This window comes from Alligator sinensis, unplaced genomic scaffold (assembly GCF_000455745.1).
Source record: "Alligator sinensis unplaced genomic scaffold, ASM45574v1 scaffold59_1, whole genome shotgun sequence".
Lineage (NCBI taxonomy): Eukaryota > Metazoa > Chordata > Crocodylia > Alligatoridae > Alligator > Alligator sinensis.
In genome coordinates this window covers 1,729,706-1,746,794 of record NW_005841878.1, presented here as the reverse complement: position 1 = coordinate 1,746,794, position 17,089 = coordinate 1,729,706, and the positions used below count along the sequence as shown (strand labels likewise).

At 41.4% G+C, this 17,089-nt stretch overlaps 1 protein-coding gene across 1 annotated transcript in view; it reads left to right on the top strand.

The window, feature by feature from the left end:
* Window positions 1-17,089, top strand: part of VWA8 (von Willebrand factor A domain containing 8) — a 313,781-nt gene that overhangs the window by 162,629 nt on the left and 134,063 nt on the right. The window contains exon 22 of the mRNA XM_025196153.1: window positions 16,202-16,277. Coding sequence (XP_025051938.1) covers window positions 16,202-16,277 — 76 coding nt within the window. The remainder of the gene's footprint in view (window positions 1-16,201; window positions 16,278-17,089) is intronic.

The following is a 17,089-nucleotide window of genomic DNA, read 5'->3' as shown; positions in this document are numbered from 1 at the left end:
AAATACAGTTACTTGTCATGGTATTTTTATTCCTATGAGAGGTGTATTTGTACAATTTTGGTGGAATTCTGTTTCAGATAATTAGGTCAGTCCTAAGATTTCCTGGCGAAAATTGCATATTTTATTTTTTTAATTTCTGTTTGAAATTGTTATTTATTGTTATTTAATGGCAAACAGTTTATGGAAGCAAGTACCTATCAGTTGTGAGTAATTTTTACATATTGGTCTGAAAATCCATTGGTAAAGATTGAAAAGGATGTTGAGTCCTTCTGAATAAAAGGCGCTACTGTATATAAAAATAAACACAGAAATGGGTTTTAACATAGTGTTTCTCAACCTCCCTAGATCTAAGGCATCCCTTGGAAAATGACAGTTCTTAATATCCACTCATTTTTAATAAGAAAAATAATAGAGCAGTGTTTCTATTGCAAAGAACTCAGAAAGAATCAGAAAAGGTCAGACTAGTTTTAATACTGTGGATTCCTATTTGAAATCTCCATGTTTGTTATGAATCATGTTTGCACACCTAACAGTGCTAACATTTACTTGGCACCCTGCAGCACCTTTGAAAGGATCTCAAGGTACCCATTTTTTTTAGAAATTTGAAGGGTACATAGTCCTCCTTTTTAGTCTTAAATCTGGTTCATCACTTTGTACTTTACTAACTTTAACATTTGCCTTTTCTGGTAGAAACAGTAAAACATCTGCCTTCCAATACAAGAGAAATGAAAATACGTTATTTAAAGAAACATTTAAAGCCAAATTTACTAGAAAGAATCTGACTTTTTAAAAGAACAGCTCCATTTAGATTGGGGGCAAACTGAAAACCTTCTGAGGGATGAAGAAAAATCAATGTGACAGCACTTACTTAAAATTCACAAAGCCTCTTGGGGCTAAGAGATTTTGAAATAGGAAAAAAATAGTAAAAGCATTTCAGAAGACACCAGGAAGAAATGTGCATTGTTAGACCATAAAATCTGTCTTAGCACTGATCACAGTAATAGATAAATGTAATCATGTTAGCTCCCAGGTGCTACAAAAACCAGTATAAGAAAGTGTTCTGGAGTTTGGTCTGCTACCTCCCTTGTTGTAATAAAATAGAAAAGGGTCATTTTACTTCCCTTTTACCATCACATTAGTAACTAATTACACATGGAGAAAGACTTCACTTTTCTTCATCTATTATTTAAGCACGCAGTGCTGCATCTTTTGGTTTGGAATTCATTTCTGCCATCCAGCTGCTTTTTAGGTTTCTCTTGTGATAGTCATTCCTCCTCTCTGTTACACAGCTACCATTTTTGTGTACAGGTACAATTGTTATCCTTCCATTTTCATTACAAACTCTTTCCTTTATAGATAGAACTGTGGCTCAAGTGCTTTCTTGAAGTCTAATTGTCAGCTATATAATTGAGCCATGATTAATCGATCATGAGAGGGTCTAAAGAGTTTTAATAACTGAGGGCTATGGCTGGCTTCACCACTTGTAGTTTGGTTTCTGCCAGCATAATCTAGCAAATAAGGTTCAGGCAACAAAGCTGCTTCATTAATGCATAGGTACTGTTAGACATCATGCCTAGATCTGGCTTATAAATGAGTTGAAAATGTTAGCCTCCATTTCAAAAAATATTTTTAGCCCTTATAAATGTGCTTGATAAAGCAAACCCATGATCCAGAGGTGATCATCAGAATAGCTCTAGGGCAGTTATAAAACTGATAGACTGCAGAAACTATTGCCACTGCAAAGTGAAGTGGACCAACAACATGCAGGCAGAGTGGTAGTAGTGGTCCATATACTACATATCCACTGCCCTGGATTGCTTTTATTTGGCCCTGCCAGAAGACATTTACTGAAGGAAATTGCAATACTGTAAGATGGCTGTCATCTCACCTCTGGCAGACCACGTTGGCTGAAGGCCAGGCCAATCCAGAAATTGAAAGCAATTAGCTATGATGGACCACTTCAGTTTTTCTCAGCTTCCAGACATGCTCTTAAGAAGCTCTCACATTAAACTAAAACATCCCTCTCTTGGTAATCCCTTAAAGAAAAGGCTAATGCAGTATGGAAACAAATTCTACATATCCAGCAATAGCTCTTGTTTCAGAGAATTGCAGTTTTCCCTTTCAGTAACAATACTTTCTCTACAAAGTTTGGTATACATATATAGCAAACAATTTACTGTGAGATCTCATGTTCTATGTTACCTGGAATTACCTTGCTGTTAAGAGAACAGCTTTCTCAGCTGATTCCTAGATGTAGCTCCAGTCAGAAACGGAGCTCATCTTTTGGACTACTGAGAAGCCCTTAAAGTATAATCTGAGTTCTAGGAAGTGCGTGAATAGGCATGCAATTAGGCCATGCAGTTAGGTGCCACTACTGCAGAACTTAAAGCCATTGAACTAAGGTTTACAGCATCCCCTCAAAAACAAGTAGCAAGAACCCTTTACCCCACATAGGGAGGTCAAGGTCTCCAGTTTGCAGCACCTGTAGTTTATTCAGTGGCCAAAGAAGCTTGTAATGCCCTTCCATAGAGCAGTGCCTTATCATCAGAGAAACATATTTCTGGCAGGAGGACTATTACTTGGGATACTCCAATAATTCTGCCATGGTAAGAAAGTGATTCTGTTATTATGCCTTCATTGCCCAATAGATGAAATACTCCTCCATCCTTCCACCCTCCCCCCGCCCCTGAAGTTTAATGCTATGCTTTTCCATCTATAACCTGACAAACAGTCATACTTGTAGAGTCCAGTTTTCAGGAAGCAGTTGCTCTCCAGGCCCACCTTCCTCTAGAGCAGTGATTCTTAACCAGGGTCCCGCAGCACAGTGAAGTGTTTTAAGAACCTTTCAAGTATGCCATGGGGTATCACACACTGTTAGCACTGTTAGGTGTGCAAACATGCACAAGATAAACCCAGAGACATGAAAGAGGAATTCATAGCATCAAAAACATTGTGACCTGCTATGGTCTTAGTTCATTCCAACAAAAGAATTGTTCTGTTCTTTTTCTGTATTCAAAAAACAAGTAAAAACAAAGACCTGACATTTTCCGAGGAGTTTCTTGAGTCTGTTGAGTGGGGCAGGAGCAGGTGCTGCTCAGCTGGGGTGGAGCATGGGGCAGAGCTGCAAGTGGCTCGTCCGGGGAGCACGGAGATGGGGGATGTTGGTAAGTGATTTCACATACTCCATTTTATCACCAGGGATCCAGGTTTTCTCTGATAAAAATCCCCAATTTTTGGATGAAAAAAACACCCCAAATCCACATTTTTCCGTGGTCAAAATGAAATACCGCTAATATATAGTGTAGCAGGCTTGTCTTTTGGAGCTTGGGTTGAGTCCCAGGCTTGAAATCTTGCTGTTTTGATTGGTGAAGCTGATCCACCAATCAGTAGGCAGCAAGAGGAGTTAAATCACGCCCCTTTCCTGAGGGAAGGGGGAGAGGAGTTCCCATTCCCCCCCCCCGGGATTGAAGACTGCAACACTCAGGTCTGGAAGACTTCAGGGGCGGAGCCCTGGAGAGTATAAAAGGAGCTGTGTGCCCAGCATGAGGGGAACACATCCGGGACAGAGAAGAGAGAAGAGTGGGGTTTAGAAGAGCTGAGTGAGGAAAGCTGCTCAGCAGGGCGAAGCAGTAGCCCAGAAGCACCCCTGAAGACTTTCATCAGCAGGGAACGGTAGATGGCTCCAGCAGCTAGGCTCTCGATGTGCAGCACGGCGTCCAGACTCTGGGAGCTACGTGAGGCGGCTTGGGTCTGCAACCTCTGGCGTGCAGCCAGAAACACAGTGCACAGGCCAGTGCAAAGAGCAGGATCTTTGGAGCACTTGGGTGACTCGGGTCCTCAACCCCTGGAACAAGGCTGGGAGCTCGGTGCAGGAGGCGCTGCATGGAGGGTCTGAGAGCAGACCGAGCTTGGTGTTGCATGAGGCAGCCCAGGCCTCCAACCCATAGCAAAAGGTTGAGTCCAGGGAGCCAGGCGGTGCTCAGGCTACTGAGCCAGCAGACAGGGCCGAGCCAGAGGCTCTAGAAGCCCTGCAGAGCGGAGCCCTGTTCCAGGGGACACCGACCCCACCCGAAGCCCACCGCAGGCGAGAGAGCGGCTTGGCGCAGAGGACAAGGGCCGCCCTCCAAGCCTGGGAGCCATGAGTTGCAGGGAAAAGAGGATTCCCACAGGGGAGGGGGCATCCCCCCTGGTTAGTTAAGGGCTCCTGAAAGCGGAGGTCCCACTGGGAGGGCCCCCCTAAAGTTACCAGCTTCCTTGTAGGGCTTGGGAAAAGCCTGAGGGCACTGGGGTTTCCCCTTGTTGGGGTTCTTGAGCCATAAGTGGTGTGATGTTGTGCCTTATATTTTGTGACCTCTCATGTTTCTAAATTAGTAGATGACTAGAGTCCTAGGGCTCTGCTCTTGTTATTATTTCACCTGTTGTTTATTTGTATTTATTCATGGCTTTTTTTATTGTTCACCCATACTTATCTACAGTTTATCTGTTGGCTATCTATGTTTATTTTGGAGTTTATCTGTTTTAGATCAGATACTTACCTGTATCTGGAGTGCTGGTGTAAGGTTTTAAAGCATTTACCCAGAGGATATTTTTATGTTATTTGTTTAGATATCCTATATATATATATATTGTACATATGTTTATATCCATGTTTCTTTTCCTTGTGATAATTAAATGTAAATAGATGTGTATATAGTTAAGTCCCCTGACTGTCCTGGTCTGGTTCTGTAGGGACAGAGGGAAACTGAGCGGTCTGCAGTTCCCCCATAGCACACCTACCACAGAACAATTCCCTTCAACTGGAGAAGGGGAGTATATATACCCAAGTTACCTGGGCTACAATAGATATATTTCTATCTAACTATATATTAGTGATGTTTTGTTTTGATCACAGAAAAATGTGAATTTGGAGTTACTTTTTTAAATCTGAAAATTGGGGATTTATTTCATAAGAGAAAACCAGGATCCCTGCTTATCACTGGTAACAAAATAGTAATACTAGGTTGACATAGGCGTGCTAGTGGTTATTTGATGACTACTTTACTGTTATTTTAGAAGGGTTTTCCCTAAACCACTGGTGCTCAACCTCCAGCTTGTGGAACCCTGTAGCATAACTAGGGGTGGGTGAGAGGGACACTTGTGCCAGGCACCAAGTTAAAAGGGGTCTCAGAATCATCCCCTATCCCTGCAAAGTCAGTGTCCTGACAGCATACCCATTCTGGGAACTCCAAACAGACCCCATCAGTAGCTGCTGCTTTAAAAGCAACAGCTGGGGCTGGCAGAGTTCAGCTGGGGACTGTTTAGGAGTTCCTAGCATGGGTAAGATGGCTGTACCGCCCCCCCGCCACACTTCCGCTGTACCCCTTCCAACCCTCCTTTCAGAATCATGTGTTCTCTCTTCCCCTCCCCCTGCTCTCCTGAAGGTTTTGCCTTGGGTGCCAGCGCTGCTTGTTGCACCAGTTCCTACAGGATTCTCCATGGATCCAGAGATTTGGTGATGGAGGAAGCAGTAACAATTAACCATCCCTCTCCTGCTGTGGGCCATATGACATGGCCCTGCACATGGGGTCACAGCCAGGGCCAGGGCACCATTTGTTATGTGGACCAAACCTATGCTCTTCATCTGGCCCATGGAGCCAAAATGTTGGGTACCACTGCCCTTAAACTATTGCTGGTCTTTCCAATTTTTGTGGTCTCGTTCTTTTTATGGAGAATCGGTTATGCTACTACATCTCTGCATTGTACCACATATATTTGTTTTGAGTCATTACCTATTAAAGAAATGATATGTCCTGCTTTGAAAAGCTGTATAAAGCATATTATGCCTTCTCTCATTCACTGATAAAGTATTGTAGTGTGCCGGTTAAAAAAAAAAAAAAAGATTGATTTTATCCTGTTATCCTTTTCAAAATAAACACAATTATTTTGAGATCTTTAACAATCAAATGAATGGTGGGGCTAGGGTGGGAAAATAAGCTTTTGGTATCCCTACAAGCAACACTTAGTACAAATTGTGTGTTAATCTTATGATGTTGATTTTCTTTCCCTTCCTTACAGATCACATAATCATTATACAATCTAATTATCTGCTTTCCCAACTGGGATCATTTAAAATTACCCTTTAAATTTTATTGACTTCAGAATTTTACTTTTAACTTTGAAAAGTTGCTTTAAGAAAAAAGAGCTTTAAGGGACCAAAATGTGAAAGGGCAGCTAATATACTAAAATTAAGATGTATCTGGCCTTGAAGTAGATGTTTGTCATTTGTTCTCTTATAGAGTAACAAGAACATAGGATAACGGGATAATTTAAATGTCAAAATATATCTGCAGATTAGTGTAAAGAGTCAGTCATAGAAAACCTGTTTCACTATCTTTTACAACCACAAGAATTTCTTTAATTATTGTCTCTTCATATTTTTATGTGCATTTATAGACTTATATAGAAATAAGGAGAAAATATTGAGCAAGGATGGACCAATTGAAATCGAGTTGATGTTCACTAGGCAGACATATAAAATAAGTACCTGGGCTTTGAGTAATAGAAATTCATATCTAAAACATTAGCTTTTCCATACATCATTGAACAAATTAGCTAAAAATTGCACTTTATTCTTTGCTATGCAAGGTATGGGATGGGAAATAAACATTAACGAAGAAATATTTGTATACCATTTCCTTTAAAGAGCATTTTGCTCATTTTCAGTCACTGGAATGTTGTAATGTAGGTTTTCTAAAAATTCATCCAAGCTAGTGCTTCCTGTGTCATAAACTATTCATAATCTAGTTTTTCATAATCCGTATGTTTGAGTCTGGATGTCAGTTTCTAGGTGTTGGGGAGCTAACTCATTTATTTTTTAGAAGTTGAATTCAGCTGGCATTTTCTTTTATGTGCATCTGTCATGCAAAAATAAAATTAGGATAGAAAGCCTGATAATTTCATTTTCCTTTAAAGCTGATGTAACTGTGTACTAAGTGAAGTGTGTTCTTGCACACAGTACAGAAGCTGTAGAATGCCATTTTCCCATATTTAAGGAATTAGCAGTTAGGAGAGACTATGATTATGTTGCTTTAAAATTGTGTGACAATGTAATTTCCTTCTAAAAGAGCATTGATAATAACTCAAATTTGATTGAACTGTGTAGTTACTTTTTAGTTTCTGCCACCTATACTCATACTGGACGTGTCTACACATGAATATTGATGTGACATAATAAACTGCATGGCAGTTTGGACAAGAGTTTTTTGCTCCTGGGCACAGCGTTCACACATGCAACTTGGACTGCAGCATGTTGAGCCAGGGCTGTGGAGCCCTGACTGGCAGGGGGTCCATGGGGTCAGCCTGCCAGCCTGGGGCTATTCTTTCCCAGCTCAGTGTGCTGCAGAGGAGCTGGCTGATAGGGCTGTGCAAAGCTTTGGTTTCTGATTTGATTCAGCGGAGGTTTGGTCCAATTCGGTGGCCGAATCTCTGAATCTGAATCGAATCAGGAGACCCTTTAATCTCTCCGAATCGAATCGGAACCCTCCAAATTTATTCGGAGAGATTCGGAAAGATTCAGTGATTCGGACATAGACGCAACTTTAAATATTTTTTCTACATACCTCTAGGTAGCAGGCGGCTCATGAATGCTGCAATGGTGGGGCAGATGGAGCATCCCATAGGAGTGCAGGGAGGTCCCCAGTGCACTCGGCAGCAGACCCAGAAGTGGACCATAAGTATTTCCAGTCCACTTCTGTGTCTGCCAGAGAGAATGGCGGGGGGGCCCTGCCCACCCTGGCTCGATGACTAGTGCCTCCTGGGTCTGGGGGGAGCACCTGGGGTCCCCCTGTGGCCGATCACTGAGCTGGGGGAGTGTGGGGAGGCTTCTGGTCCACTTCTGGGTTCATCACCAAGCATGCAGGGGGCCCCCCATGCTTCTGTGGGACACTCCATCTGCCCCAACATCACTGTGTTCATGAGCCATGCTGGTACCTTGAGGTATGTGCAAAAAACATTTAAAGCTGTGTCTATGTTCAAATCACTGATTCTCCAAATCAGCATTTTATCTTCAGATTTGGATTCAGCTGAATTGAATCGGGGACAGTGATCCAAATGAACTAATCAAATCACTGTCCCTGATTTGGGCCGAATCTGAATCCAAATCAAATCAGCCAGGCTGTTTTGTACACCCCTACAGTCTGAGGCAAGAGGGTGCTACATTGAGGGGCTAGCCAGCAGGCAGCCCTGCACTGTAGCACCCTTGTGCCCCAGACAGCATCAATTGCCATCTACATGTGTGTTGTGGCAGAGTAAATAACTCTACTTGTATTGGACAGTCCTATGGCAGAGATAATTAATTTACTCTTACCTAATAGCACCACTTATGTAGATGGGTGACACTTTGTGGTGGAGCTAATTAGGCAACTCCACAGTAAGTGTCTTGTGTAGATGCACTCAGTGAGAAGTAATTTTTACCACAATACTTCTGTAGATTTCAGAAACGTATGTTTGTTTGAAATAGTGAAAATAGGCTAGCTAAAGAACTTTAGGGATGCAGTTACCATTATACACAGAAGATGTGACTCCAGTCCTAAAAGCTCCAGAATATCAACTTACTAGAGAAGAAAGAAGATTTCTTAGCTCCTCAGGTATTTCAGAATGAAAAAAAGTATCCAGATGAAATCAAGCAGCATGGCGGCTGAGATGCACAGAAAGTTTGAATGTAAATTTAGAAGTAATGCAGATTCTTTCCTTACAGTAAGGTCTCTCCTACCCCTCATCAGGATAATCCAGAAAAACGGGGGCATAGAATTTAAAATAGAGGGAAGTCTAAGCTAACAGTGGGTAGACTACTGAGAATGGTCCTTGAGCCAATAAATATTCCTCCAGATGCCCTCTTGTGAGAAGAATGAGACTATTCTTAACCCTGAAAGCAGAACCAAGAACAGTGGGAAGATACATTCTGACTCAGTAGATGACCAAACGAAGTTCTCTGATTTTTCCCTTCCCTCCCTGTTTAAAACATATGATTTGAAAAAAAAAAGGTAGATGCAGTAGTTAACTTCATTGCCTTAAGCTGAAGACAGCTATCATTTTTACCCAGTAGGCAGGATTTTTAGTTATGGCAACCTGAATCTGAGTCCATTGTACCTGAGTCTGATAACAAAGTGAAGTCTCTTAAAAATGTAGGTCAGTTTTTGAAAAATACTCTCTTAGCCTTTCATCCTTTCAGACTGCACAAGAGTTTGTACAGAATTCTTCTGCTGGTTTCAAGACAGCCTGAGATGTTTATTCCATCTCTTCTGGATTCCTGGTAAGATATCCTAGACTTGGCTATAAAATTCCCATGGTCTCATCTTGCATCTTAAAGTAAATTATAGTTTTTGCTTGTTTCACTTTTACCTAAGCCTAAACTGATTATAAAATCAATAAGAACCACTCAGATACTTCCCATAGCAACATTCTGGATGGAAGGGAGCTAGCAACTGCAGAGGAAATGTAAACCCATTTAAGACATTACCAATACTTTTTAAAGCACTTCAGGCTTGCACTTCATTCCTCCACTGAAAAAAATTCAGCAAGAAGGTGCTCAGAATAGATTTGTCTATTAATTCTGGGGAAGAAGGAACTTTCTATTGTCCAGCTTCTCCCTCCATCCCAACTATTTTTGTTGCAGCTAATTACACCTCATATACCTCACAGTATGGGAAAGATTGAGATCCAGAAATAGTGGGTGGGGGAGATCAATGAAAAATCAGTTATTTCCCTTTGGAATCTCTGCTTTTAAGATTCTATCTATATGGTTAAACAAGGCATTTTGGCCAACTATTAATCTCTATTAAAACAAGGATTCTAGTGTTTCCAAACAGCCTTGTAAGTGCTCATTTGGAGTGAGGGTGGAAGAAATGTGCCCAAGCCAGAGCCTCATAGACTAATCTGAACTGCCTTTAACATTTGCATATATGAGAGGTTCAACTATATGGTCTTGCACTAAGGGAGAATTCAGTCCCAAAAGTAAAATACCACAAAGCAGATTTTTTTCCACATCTCATTTTCAGAAAAGTTGTTTCAGGAGACTTTGTGTTTTGGGAACTGGCAATAGGAAAATGGAGTTTTAATTCTCTTGTTTTCCAATTTTTGATCCAGGCTGATAACTAGGGATCATTTGTGTGGTTGTCCGTGTGAAATGAGTTATGATTTTGCTCCAGTCCATACATGAACTGTGGACTACTGCTGCTTTTGACGCTGATTAGCACCTGCTTAGTCTTTACATTTAAGTCGCTAAGGAGTTTCAGTGAACATAGCATGTACATGAGTTAAAGTGAATATATCCTAAAAAGTATCTTTGTCTACAGTAGATTATTTTATAAGACTTGAACATCTGGAAATAAATTAGTGAATCAACAGAGGCTGTTTATCCTTTCTCTGGCACCACCAGTTTCTAACCAAGGAATGTATTCATTAAGTAGGACGTTAATACGAGTCATGCATGTCAAAGGGGACAGTAAATGTTTAGGCTTGTGAATCAAAAAAAGTATTAAACAAAACTGAAAGAAAAAAAAAAATTGGTCCAAATAAAATACCAGCTGGAAAGCATGTATATTTCCTAGGTAAAACAGGTATAGGGTATAAACAGGCATTCATTTCTAGTGCTAATAATTTCACATAATTCAGGGCAGGGAGCAGAGGCAGTGCAGCTCTACTTGTCTGTACCAGAGACAGGTTGATCTATGCAGAAAACCCCTTCTGGCCCTGGCACAGACAGGGTGCAGCTAGAGAGCTGCCATGGAGTGAGAGGCATTTTCTTACAGCTGGGACTGGCCCAGGACTTGGGGAGACCTCTGAATGCAGGACAGTGCTCCCCCCAACTACCTGTCCTATCAGTCTGTGGAAGAATACATCTTGCTTTTTGCACCACTTCTAGTCACCCCAGAAGGGTGCATAGGCTGGAAGGCAGGTTCTCTTGGGGCTGGAATAGTCAATACCTCTCCCCTTCCCACTTCATGCAACTCTTCAAGTCAACCCAGACAGCTATATGTGTTAAAAGGCAGAAAAAATGCAGCTGAGCTCACACTACAGTAGGACAGGTCTAGCTGCAGGGAAATACCCCTCAATCTGTGCAGGGGGTGACTGCTTGAAGTTACAACCTGGAGAAATGCCCCCTCCACCCGTTTTACCTGGGTCCATTCAGTGCCTGGGGGGCACTGGCACCCACAGCAAGATCCCATAGAAGTTCCTGACAGAACACTCCTGGGTGGGCTTTCATGGAGCCAGTGCCTCCTTTGGAGGGAGGGAGGGAGGGAGGGAGGGAAAGCAGGGGACTGTGAGATATTGGAAATCATTGCCATCCAAGACAAGCATGCATCCGTTCAAGTTAGTGCAGGAAGAGAGAGAGTTTTGTGGTCAGAAGTGATCTAACTTTCTTCCAGAAGAGCCAATTCTGTTCCACAAGAAACACCTTGAACACTGTATGCAAACACCTTGAACACTGTATGCTCTCTTTTTGTGTTGAATGAAAAACTTTTCTCTCAGCACAAACGTAATGCCAATCCATAGCTCTGTAAGTATTGTAAAAAAAAAAAAAAAAAGAGAGAGAAATGACCAATACATCCTTGCAAAGAATCAAGGAGCAGCAGGAGCTGCTGGATTTTGTTGCCTGCCATTTTTTGACCTGGGGGAAAAGGGTAGGACTGAAGGTGGTCTCTACGTAGATATAAACCAGACATTGAGCCTTACTTTTCACTTTTAAGAATAGTACAGAACTAATTGGCTCAACCAAGAGGACAATTTGTCAGCCAGTTTTTTCTCACCTGGTTTTACATTCTTGCATCCATTCTTCCCTACGTCAGCTGTGCCTTGATCTTATATACCAAGTGTTATGAACCTACAAAGGCTCTGTTGTTCATGTCCATATTAGAGTCTGGCTTGGTGGTATCTAATTAGTAAACATGGGCTAGGAAACCGAGACTTTTTAGGTCATTTGCTGTTGGGAGCAAAATTCTTCATCTTGGTGACAAGAATTCCAGACATTTATAGTTTGGTCTTACAATATGTACTCAGATTTTTACAGCATTCCAAAGTCTTTCAGACTAGAATGTTGCCAGTTCTCAGTCATTTAATTGTTATTCCCCTTACTTTTTTGTAGAGCAGATAAATACAGAGATTTTCCAAAAGATATGTCAATTCTTATTAACTTTCCATTATTGTATGAATGGAATTTAATTCCATTTAGCATTTAATCCATGTTAAAGTTGTTGATGGAGAGACATTAATGAAAACTAACTGCATATCTTGTATTTGTTATTTGAGACTTAAAATTATGCCTATTAACCCTAGCAAAATTAGACAGCCATGCTAAGCAAATACTCAGGTCTGTTTTGTCAGGAGATCAGGAGGGTGACTAGTAGAATTATATATATCTACACAACATATTCAGTTTTTCTGATGAGTTGAACACCCCTCAGAAGTTTCATAAAAATATTGTGAAAAACCAGAAACTACAGGGAAGGAATAGAGATTAGGGAACTGAGAAGAGATTTCACAACTGTTTATTCACCATCCCAGGAACCTTCTAATACCATGCCCTCAGATTTGCTCTTCTTACTGAGATGTCCTGGAATTTGCTGTGCACACACAGGAACTTCTGCACGTTGATAGAAGTTATATAACACCTTTGCGCTCTCAGTGAGTTCTGCTCCTTCCCACTGTTTTCTTGTATACATTTTCTCTCTTGTTGCTTCTTCTCTTTTTCATGCCTTTCCCTTTTGTCTTTCTGTTTCATCTTTAAAATGTGCCTTTGTCTTCATCTGGGATCCTGGTTTTCTTTGATAAAAAACCAAAACAGAACAATTTTCAGACTAAAAAAAAGTAACCCCAAATCCACATTTTTTCGTGATTAAAATGAAACACCACTATATGTGTGTGTGTATGTCCATATAAATATGTATTTGCGTGTGTGTATAAATATGTATTACACACACATACATGCATGCGTGTGTGTGTGTGTGTATCAGTGGCATTTTGTTTCAGTCACAAAAATGTGGATTTGGGGTTACTTTTTTAACTGAAAAAAATCCTTCATTAGTCAGAAAATCCTCTGTCCAACTCTAAACCTGACCAAGCTTCTTTCCTCTCCTTTTCTTCTAAGTTCAGATGAATGATCTACACTGATTTCTCTTAGCCCGGCAAAACTGAAAACCCTGTATAAATCCAGTGGCCCCATCCTCATTCTCCTTGATCATGGAGCAATTTGTTTGCTCCATCCTGCCTTTCCTTTCATTATGCTGAGGTCTACAATTGCTTGTTTTGGGGTACAGAAGGATTTTTTTTTGTTTTTTTCATTGGGTTAAACTGCATTCTGTTGTCTCTACAGTCGCTCTTCCTACTTCTTAATAAGTTCAGACTTGTAATCTTCAAAATATTATACAATTCCCTGTCCTGTCTGTGCCTTGCACTCTACCCAGGCTTCCCTCCTGATGGCTTCCTTTGTCCTTCTGTATTGTACTTGTCTGTGTACTTTCTGCTTTGAATAGGCCCATCTTCTTTTAGCTTTCAAATGTCTCCTGAAAGCCCATTTGTCCCATGAATTATTTTAGATTTAATTGTCCATTGACCATTGTGTGCATGCACTCGTCTTTGGTTGGCATGGCTTATGTGTTATCAGTGCTCCTGTATTTAAAGATTATAACTTCTATGGAGCTATACTAATTTACACTATATGGGGAGTTAGCAGACTGTAATTAATTAGTAATCAAAGAATGAAAAAGGTAGCTACAACATTGTCTGGGTTTATATGTTTGCTACATCCAGTATTAATTTCTCTGTGAAAGACAAGAATGATGACAGAATGGGGACAATAAACAAATTGCTTTACTGTCATAGTAGGTTTAAGATAGTGGGGAAATGATTTTGCATATTATACTTGTCTAGAAAAAACATTGTTCTGCAGAAAATTAATTTAGTATTTATATTTTCGTTACAGTCTTGTTCAGAGTTTTCCTTCTGATTGGGGCAATACAAACCTAGATTTTTTCAACTCCCCTCCTCTCCTCCCCCCCCCCCCCCCCCCCATTCCTCCTTTCAAAACTTTTTCATATTCCTCTTTTTTTTTTAAGTGGTTAAATAAGAAAATAGTTCACTCGGTTTCCTGTATTATCATGTGCACAGGAGACTTTGGGACAGATCAATCATGACTGTAAAGACAAACAAGGAAGTATTACTCGTTGGGAATAGAATGCTACTGACAGTAGTTTTAAATAAAGGAAATTTGGATGTTAAATTTCAGTTAAAGTTGGAAGCTGGCCATTTAACAAGTTACTGAAAACAACAGAATGTTTGCTTTTCTGGGCATATGAAGTTTATTTAAGTTCTGTTTTCTTACAAAGTGTTACAAAATTAAAGATGACACTATTGTAGAATTTTAGAGTGCTGAATAATCTTAGCTTGAGCAAACAGTTTTGTAACGATAGATAGCTGTGATAAGGAGAGGAATTTTCACTGAATCAAATCATATACATACATTTGTATATATTTGTGGAATGTATAAAGATGATGCATTTTCTCAGGACTGTTTATAATCTTGCTTTCTGTCAGAAATAATAACGTGGAATATCACCATTAAAATATTAATTGAGCTTCACTTTAACAATATGAATTCCTGATTGCTTCATCTGTACAGGATTTCTTTGCCATTTGAAACTGTTTTTCATGTAAAGCACAGATAAAATGGAACTAATGGTAGTGCACTACATTTCCATATGAGAAAAAATAGGTTCAGTTTTTAGTTTCTTCCTTTCCCAGGCTCAAACAGGTTGACAGTGAGTATTGCCAAACACTAACATTTCCATATCAATTTAAGATCAGTTTGATCATCTTTTAAATCCTCAGTTTAGTTCTCTTTTTAGTCCTAGAAAATAAAGTGGAAAATGTGAGACTTTATGAATGTTTCCATGCAGCTAATAATGTGGTACCCCATGACTTTACCTACCATATTTACTTGATTCCAAGACAAGGTTTTCTTCTTCGTTCACCATTGAGCTTCATTTAGAATGGAGTATCAGACCACTTCAGCTGGTTGTTCAGGGAGTTCAGCCAGGCCAGGGACAGCATCAGCAGCATGTTGGTTCCTGCTTCGTGCCCAGCTCCCCTCGTTGAGCCTCCCTCTCTGGCAGGGAATTGGACAGGGGAGGAGGAATCTGTACTTTGCTGCTGCAGTCTCCAGCCAAGCCAGGCTCCCTGCACAGCCATTCCTCACAGCTTCTAGCTGGAGCAGTCTGACCCCTAGCTGACACAGACACGGAGGGAGGCCCAGAACCATTCATCACCCTCTCCTGCCCCACAATACAGGAAGCAGCTGTGGCAGCATGCAGGTGCCTCCTTCCAGCCTCCTCCTGAGCAGCAGGGGAGAGGGAAGGAGAAGCCTGTGTGCTGCCAAGTTGAGCTCCCTGCACAGCTGCCTCCTGAGGTGTGGGACAGAAGCAGTTCAGGAGGGGCTCTGGGGCTCCACCTGCATCTGGGGAAAGCAGTGGAAGAGTGGGGCAGGTGACTGGGGTCAATTGGGGAGGAAAATCTAGGGTGGCAGGCAGTGGATGGTAAGTGGTGGGAGGGCTGGTAGAAGAGGTGCAAGGGCCAGGGGTTAGGCTGCCTGCTTCCCTCCCTACCTCCTGGATCAGCTGGGGAAAGCAGTGGAGAGAAGGGGAGGCAGATGGCAGAGCAGCAGCTAGGGAGGCATGTGCTGGCAGGCATGTGGCAGGGGATAAGTGCTGGGGGGGGAGGTGCCACGGGGGGAAGGGACAGGGGTCAGGCTGCCTGTTCCCCCACCATCCACCCCCCTGTTCCTCTGCCTCTGTTTGCCCCACTGCTTTCCCACCACAGGGGGGTGGGGAGGGACAACTAATTTAAGATGACTGTCCAATAATTAGAAATGGAAAATTATCACAGATTGATAATTGTCTGTGCCTAGAATTTATTATTTGGGGGACATCTTAAATTCCAAGTCACCTTGCATTCAGGTAAATACGGTATGTTATAAATCTGCAACCTTATATACTACTTCCCTGAATTTTTGTAGAAAGCTGATTGTTTCTGAGCTTTACACTTATAATTCCTTTTCTTCTTAAAGGGAGAAAACTCTACGGTGTTGATCTCAAATAGAGCTTTCAGTTTTTTCTTTCAGTTTATGATAAATTCAGTTTTCTTTTGTTTCCTTTTTCCCCTTTAATCTCAGAGATACTACTGTACAGAGCCTTACCCAGCAGCCTTCAGTTAAAGATGGTCTTATTATGTATGAAGACTCACCACTGGTCAGTATTTCAATTATATTTATGCATTTGAAAATAAATTTCCGTTTATAACATTATGTTAAACTATATTGGGGTCTCAAAAAGGTTAAGATATTCCGAATCTGGTTAGAAAATCTTTATCTTTTTACCCTTGACACTATACCTTTAATGGGAATGTTATACAGCACCAACAAACCCTAATGTGCAAAGACACTGTTGGCCATTTTGGACTCCCTGTACTTAGGAATTGACCCAGAACTAGTAGGCAGGCAGTTGATTTTGTGGGCAGATCACGGGCCTGACTGTGATTTTCATGGGCTTATCGCAGCAAGGAATGCCCAGGCCTCTGATTGGCCAAAGGGTCCCAGTGGCCACACTCCTCACTGCTGATTGGTGGAGATGGGCAGGGCCTCACAACAGGCAGCTCTCTCAGCCAATCTGCACTAGGGTTGGGGGGGAGGCAGCCATTTTGGCTGCTCCCTTTTGTGTGGGCAGTCTTCCTCCTCTCCTTCCCCACCCTGGCAGGCTGCATGGGCAGGTCAGAGTGGCCATCAGGATTGGTGGCTCCATCTGGGAGCCAACACTTTATTTTTAGTATGGATTTCATGGACAATTCCCAATTTTGTAAAATCACAGATTGTGTAGGTCCCTACTTACACTATACTTACATTTTCTGTGTCACCAATCATACAGTATAGCGTTTGGTGTTCTGGCATACCTGCCATGTAAAAGGAGCAAGCCCATGACTTCGTCTTGAAATAAGCTGAAGCTCATTCTGACTGGCGCACTGACACTTCCCCATTTCTCTTTTCTGGTTTCTAAACATATGCCAT